Source organism: Erpetoichthys calabaricus, chromosome 8 (assembly GCF_900747795.2).
Source record: "Erpetoichthys calabaricus chromosome 8, fErpCal1.3, whole genome shotgun sequence".
In the NCBI taxonomy this organism is placed as follows: Eukaryota; Metazoa; Chordata; class Cladistia; order Polypteriformes; family Polypteridae; genus Erpetoichthys; species Erpetoichthys calabaricus.
The window spans coordinates 98,951,338-98,958,818 of NC_041401.2; the positions used below are offsets into that span (position 1 = coordinate 98,951,338).

At 39.1% G+C, this 7,481-nt stretch overlaps 1 protein-coding gene across 3 annotated transcripts; it reads left to right on the top strand.

The window, feature by feature from the left end:
• The first annotated feature begins 1,282 nt into the window (after positions 1-1,282).
• LOC114655864 (PWWP domain-containing DNA repair factor 3A-like) lies at positions 1,283-4,569 on the top strand. 3 transcript variants are annotated; one of them, XR_007935628.1, is made up of 5 exons: positions 1,283-1,575; positions 1,975-2,137; positions 2,596-2,661; positions 3,104-3,750; positions 4,086-4,569. XR_007935628.1 is itself a non-coding variant. In XM_051930801.1 (5 exons), exons 2-4 carry the CDS (start codon positions 2,585-2,587, stop codon positions 3,585-3,587), a joined length of 453 nt encoding a protein of 150 aa, XP_051786761.1. In that variant the 5' UTR covers positions 1,283-1,575; positions 1,975-2,584; the 3' UTR covers positions 3,588-3,750; positions 4,086-4,569. The 3 variants fall into 3 exon arrangements, 1 of the variants encoding a protein (XP_051786761.1); XM_051930801.1 differs by having other exon boundaries at positions 1,975-2,661; positions 3,104-3,269; positions 3,378-3,750; XR_007935627.1 differs by having other exon boundaries at positions 2,596-3,750.
• Positions 4,570-7,481: the final 2,912 nt, after the last annotated feature.

Here is a 7,481-nt window from a genome sequence, read left to right on the forward strand (position 1 = left end):
GTGTGTGCATTTCAATACCAATTTAAGAACTACGTAGGCTACCTGTTGTACTATAAACGCTACCTCAAGCAGCACTTAACAGTAAATAGTCTAACAGGACAATGAATGACTGAAACGAAGATGCTGCGCCGCTACAATAAAGGTTCACACTGTCATTCTGCATGTTTAGAAGGCGCTGATTGGCTGAAACTGTTTATAGCGAATTGTCTTAAATTGGTAGTGCCGTATAGCGATCAGAAACGAAAAGACACATTTAGGCATGCTGGACAGTAGTTTGTTTTTCTACAATACAAATTCAGTACGACACCAGGGTCTCCAAACACACAAATATGAAGCTTATTACGTTTTACAGTGAAACTCTTTACATACACAATATAATTAGGGACGTGTGCCCCCTGCCCGTCTACGGCGGCCCAATCTTCCCTCGACAGCTCGATTCGCTCGTTATCCGTCCGAGCTGAAAATATTTTTAAATGGAGGAATTGAAAAAAACCTTTAACAAGTGGAGGATCGACGACGCGAACCGCTGGTGTTTTACCGAGAGACAGTTGCGATACCATTGAGCCACCTAATCAGGATAATCAACGAGCTTCGCACAACTGAACTACTACTACTATTTCTTACTGCGGCGGATGTGGAAATATGTTGTTTGACATATGCACGTTAAATTGGTTTAATTGACACGAGAGTATCATTGTTGTATTCTCCTAATGAAGACAAAAAAATTTTATTTATAGATGTATACTATATGACGTACGGTTTTGAACAAAATTAAGCGTTCCATAAAAAGGTTGTACGATTTACCTAATCTTTTTATATATATAAAGTTGATATATGACAATATATCTTTGATACTATGTATCAGACAAAGGAAATCACAGCAAACCACAAGAACAATAATTACTTCTCAGCAACTACCTGAATTGTGTAATGTCAATACGAATTACAAAATATAACTAGAGAGTTAAGTGTCAGATAGACTCTCAAAATATAGAGGTCAATGCCTTTGAGTGTGCCGAGGCTTCACAAAGATTCAGTAACCATGTCTGCTCGAGACTTCGAAGCCCTATCATGATCCAATCTCTGTACTACGCATGTCTGAGGCTTCAGAGCTCCGTCATGAGCTCAGTACTACGCATGTCTGAGGCTTCAGAGCTCCGTCATGAGCTCAGTACTACGCATGTCTGAGGCTTCAACTCCCCGTTTGAAGCCCGTCATGACGCAATCTCAGTAGTACTACGCATGTCTGAGGCTTCAAATCGAGAAGGGTATTGCTGCAGACCGGAGACATTATGGGCGGATCTGAAGGCGGGATAACTGTAAATGGAGGTGGATAGTATTGGCTAATTCAGAATTTCAACGAATGAGATTGTTGTTAAAGTATGACAATCAAAAACTCACTCAACGTTTGAAGTTGTCTATCAAGTATAACTTCCACCAATCTTTTCACAGTTAGTGATCCCTACCGCTTTGAGGTTCCGCCTCATAGAGTTTCTTTTGAAATAGCAGAAGCGAAGAAACTCTATTAGACCAAAGAAGAAGCGACGAAACGAATTGTTATTTCTGACAATGGAAGTAAGTTTGCTTCTAAATTTAAACGTATGAAATTTGCAATTGCTAAGTTTTCTTCGTGTTTTTCAAACAACTTTTTGTTTCGTTGTTGTGATTGTACGTTTGTATAAATATTAATATATATTGTATTCACGTTTGTATTAATAATCATTTTCGCTGTAGTTATTGATGCATATTCAGTGCTTGAAGTGGTCTGGCACTCAGCGGTGCCGGCAAATCTTTAAACGCCGCAAAGCAAGTTTCACGAGCAACATCCACCCATACCCACCCCCTCTCCGGTGCTCAGTGGAATGCTAGTAGATCACCGCCAGTAGTTTGGTTCCCTATTAACTCTGTGCATATTTACATTTGTGAGATGTTCGATTAAAACGCTGTAATGTTATTTGACATTTTTTTAAACAGGATCATATCACGATCAAAAATACCACAGACATTCCGTCCGTACTTTAATCTTCAGATGTGTTTTTGTGCCCTATCTGTCATCCGTGACTGTATTCTTCACGCTCGTATATACGAGCAAATGAACACTTACGAGATCACCGCAGAACAGCAGTTTCCTACGGAGGTACGTGTTTCCCACTTTTCCCATTAAGCCAGGCTGAGTATGGGTGGTAAATATTCAGTGTTTCCTTTTTGTTTTGTTAACAATTTATCCCATAATTTTATGTAGCCATCTCCTATGGCCTGGTTTAGTGGGTGCCAAATGACCTGTGCCTTGTTAGAATAATTTACAGATATTGGTACTTGTTCTGAGTGTACCATTGCTGAGTGCCGGTGCGGGTACCCTGCTTTTGGAGACGCGCCTTTTTGGGATGCTTGGACAATCAAAGGTGACACCTCACATCCAACCAGGGGAAAATAGTTTAAATAAGCTTGGAATTTTACATTTTTTAATGTCTAAATAAGTTCATATAGTGTTACTTTAAATACACCAGTGTGTGTTTTGGTGTATACAGGTAAACTTTTACTGGCACTCTTTTTTTTCTGTTAATTGAATAACATCAATATTTTAATGTCTAAAAGTCAGGACGAAGAAGATCATGGCAGCAGTGAACTCGTTGAGGAATATACTGATACAGCCACACCAAGGTATTAATGTAGAACTTAGTCTACCACTGTGGTTTGATACTTCGTTCAACTTGAGTAAAAGCCTTAAAATTGAACATGGTATGAAGGATTGTCATAAGCTTTTTGACCCGTTGTCACATGGGGAGTGTTAGATTGGTTATTTTGATGGTTAGAATAAAAATATCTTCAAAGCTTTTCTGTGACTTGCATATTACTTTAGCCAGAGTCCTGACTTGTACAATCATAATACTCTGAAGTAATGGGTGTATTCAGAAAAGCTATTGAGATCACATCCAACAGGAGTTTTTGTAGTGATCCACAGAGTAATCCTCACAGTTTCAACTGTCTTCCACTGTGTCCACTTTTCCGAGAAAACACAACTGTTCAGACCAAAACCAGACAGCTTGCATAAGACAAATACTACATGTGACAGTCTGATGCATTTATTTGTGTGTGTCCACAGTGTAGGAGAGCAGGCTGGCTGTGTGGCTGCAGCAGGGCCGCTGACTGAAGAACAAGTGGCTCAGATTTTTGCAGCTGCAGAGATCAGCAGGGCCTACAGGAGGACTCATCATGAAAAACTGTTAGAGTTCATAATAAAGGACCATGGAGCAGATGATCACTTGCTGGTAACTTAGTTCAGATGACAAGTAAAACTTTGGTATTGTAATCTATCTGGCAGCAAAGAGCTATGATGACTTTATAGTGCCAAACACTTGTATTTTCTTGTCCAACAGGCTGTTGTATCTCGTAAGGTATCGTCCAAATGGTTAAAAAATTATGAAAATCCTAAAGGTCACCGGGTAATGACTTATATAGAAGATGAGGAGCTGATAGATGGCCTCTACAACTTCTTGGATGAAGTGCTGTCAAGTGCTGTAGGCACTTTTGAGAGGATTGACAGAGTTCGCATCATTCAGGATGTGCTGATGCCAGAGGTTAATTAGCCTTCGTAAATCTCTAATGAGTACAGAAAGTGTGTCTATGAGTAACATCCTCTCTTTTTCTGTGTTTTTGATGGGCTCTTATTAAAGCTGTACAAACAGTTGAGAGGATTTCTCTGCCAGAGGCAGAAAATCTGTTCATGGATGGACCAGCATACAGTGAGTGGTACGTCATGTGGTTAAATAAACAGTCCTTTCTTTTTCTTTTCAGCGCCATTATTCTGTTAAACAGAATACCCTATAGTTGTTGTGAATTTAGACAAGAATATAAACTAAATATATATAAATGTGAATATATATGTTTAAAGTGACATTTAAACTGTACATTAGTACATTTTTAGTATTGGTAAAATTACATTTAGAAGTATGCCATATGTAGCATTTATTCTAAACTGTACAAGGTCAAGAATTGTGGTTTCAAATGACAAATGCAGAAGTGTTTCTGGTTGGTATGATTAGAATTTGTTCATTTGTGTGGTTGTTTTTGTTTTGTTTTTTTAGTGAGAGGGAAGAGTTTGACAAACTGTACTTGTTTTACAACAGTTGGAAGCACAAGGAAAGCACCACTGAGGCATTTAAACTCAGGATTACATCTCAACCCTAATCAAATAAATGTGTCTCTTTCTTTACTTCTCTTTTGCCTTTTTTATTTCTGTGTGTTAAAATGATTGCACATAATAGAGTTGTATATATTTAATGTAACTATTGATGTAAGTAATAAAGGACACTTTCTGTTATTGTTAAAGATTGTTGATTAAGTTCTGTATATTTGAAATTGCGTGTCTGTTTTTAGACAATTGATGTCATCTGGATTTTTTCTTTAATTGTTATAACTGCTTTGTACAGTTGTTATGCATTTTACAATGTTGTTTTATTTATATATAATATATAGAAGCGGGCATGCTGTTGTTTTAATACTTCAGTATATTCCTTGATCAGTCTGTTTGTTAAATTTAATCTTTGTGCATTTTTTCTTTCAATTCACCTGACCAATCATTATCGATAATTGTAAATATTTCTTGAAATTGTTGCACAATTTTTATATTGAATAATTATTAATAAAATCTTGTTTTTGGTAGTGATAATACTGAGTGTTCTGTTTAAGTGGTGCTGGTCCAATCACCTTGCGTATTAACACTGATAGATGTGACCAGAGCCTCCACTCGTATCCACATGGTTACAAATGGTGTGCACTTAATCCCACAAGATAAAAGAGCTTGGAAACTGAGCATCCTGATCAAGGCTTTGCTGTTCACTTACAAACTTACTCCAGAATAATATGGTTCTTACTTATCTTTTATTAGGAGTCACATTTTCAATAACACTTGCATTTTTAACTTAAAATACAGATTTTACATATTGAAACAAAAATTAAAAGAAAAGGATTGTATACGCCTGATAAATAGTCAAAACGTTTGAAGCTCCGTATTCTAAAACCATGATTCACAGCTAGGACCTTGTTGTTCTAAGGTCTTGACATTATATATATAGATATAGATATAGATAGATATATCTTCTCAAAAAATGGAAGGAACCCATTTTAATGAGAGTACAGCATCAAGTCAGTGACACTTGTGGGCTATTGATCTGGTCAGTTAAGTAGCAGTGGGGCTTGTTCATCAGTTTCAGCTGCTTTGGGGCACTGGGGGGGGGGGGGGCAACAATGAGACGACCCCCAAAACAGGAATGAATGGTTTAACAGGTGGAGGGAGGCTACTGACATTTTTCCTTCCTCATCTGTTTTGTCACTCATTTTGCATTTGGCTACAGTCAGTGTCGCTACTGGTGGCATGAGGCCATACCTGGACCCTACAGAGCTGGCACAGGTAGTCCAACTTCTCCAGGATGGCACATCAACACGTGCCATTGCCAGAAGGTTTTCCGTGTCTCCCAGCACAGTCTCAAGGGCATGGAGGAGATTCCAGGAGACAGGCAGGCAGTTACTTCAGGAGAGCTGGACAGGGCCCCTCGTAGAAGGTCCTTAACCCATCAGCAGGACTCACCAGTTTCTGATCCTTTGGCCAAGGAGGAACAGGATGAGCACTGCCAGAGCCTATAAAATGACCACCAGCAGGCAGGCCACTGGTGTGAATGTCTCTGACCAAACAATCACAAACAGACTTGAGGAGGGTGGCCTAAAGGTGGCCCGACGTCCTCTAGTGAGCACCAGGGAGCTCGATTGGCATTTGCCATAGAATACCAGAATTGGCAGGTCTACCACTGGTGGGCACCCTGTGCTTTTCACAGATGAAAGCAGGTTCACACTGAGCACATGTGACAGATGTGAAAGGGTCTGGAGAAGCCATGGAGAATGTTATTCTGCCTGTGGCGTACTTCAGCATAACCGGTTTGGTGGTGGCTCAGTGATGGTCTATGGAGGCATATCCATGGAGGGACACACAGACCTCTACAGACTAGACAACAGTGGGCACCTTGACTGCCATTAGGTATCTGGATGAAATCCTTGGACCCATTGGCAGACCCTATGCTGGTGCAGTGGCTCCTGGGTTCCTCCTGGTCAGAGGATGAAGGAGTTGATCCCATTGACTGCCCCCAAGAACACCTCTGGGTGGGACATTATGTTTCAGTCCATCCGATGCCACCAGGTTGCACCTCAGACTGTCCAGGAGTGATGCCCTGGTCCAGATCTGGGAGGAGATCCCCCAGGACACCATCCTACATCTCATTAGCAGCATACAATGAAATTACAGCAAAAATTACAGCAAAATGGACTCGCCTGCCGCATTGTTTTTTCCCTTTGATTTTCAGGATGTCTTTGAATTCAGCCCTCTGTAGGTTCATCGTTTTCATTTCCAACAAACGATGTGCCATCCTTTTGTTCCTAACACATCAGTCCATAGCAGTAGAGACAGCCAGCAAGATTTTTTTTCCCATTAAGATCTCATGTGCTTTCAAAGTGTTCCTTTAATTTTTTTTATATACTATATATATAATACATACTATTGAAAACTACATTGATGTAAACCAGATTTTCAGAATAAACCAATGAGAAACGACAATATAAAAATGCCTTATCAGAAATATCATTGCCAAAATAAATTTCCAGCTGTTCAGATTGAATGATTTAATGGTTCAGACTTGACAGACTCAGTGCAGTGTGTGCTAAATGACCAGTTAAGTGGAGTCGTTTACAGCTGTACAGGTTGTTATGTCAGGGCCATACTGGAGTATACAGACTCGGTGTGCTCTTAATATGTTGTTTGCTTGGATACTCATATAGGATTATGTCCAGCTCAAATATCTGTCATCTCTATCTTGTTACCAGTCGTGATGCTGATGCCCATCAGTGCCTGCTGTACAGGTGGACTCCTGACCTCCTCCAATCTCAGAGACCCTAAAGACAGGCTGATGTGTTCAGCACACCAGTAGGACCTGATGGAGTCAAATGGAGGCTCAATGAGATATGAACTACAAACATCTGTCATGTTCTAATCTCTAAATGTAAGTAATATGTATTATAATAAACACATATTTGATGATCTTAAAGAGGTATTTAAAATCCCAAAAGTAATAAAGGTCCAATTAAGTCAAATAATTGAATACCCTGATTAACAGGTGCACAGTCACAAAAACTGCAAAATTATTAGTCTTTTGAAAGCATAATATTTGCTCTTCACAGATCGTTTAACATAGTAAACTTCATTGTAAAAATAATAATTGAAAGGTGACTATTAGCACTATGAAAACTGTGTTTCTTACATTTAACATTGATAACATAGAGACAGCCAATGCATTCTTTAAAGTCACAATTTTATTGCCAGCTTTCTTAACGTTTTATATTCCCTGATACCTGAACGTGAGAGTGTCAAGTATGTGATTTGTAATAATCTGTAATCATAATACAGCTAAAAAATAAACTTAAATACGTGATTCACA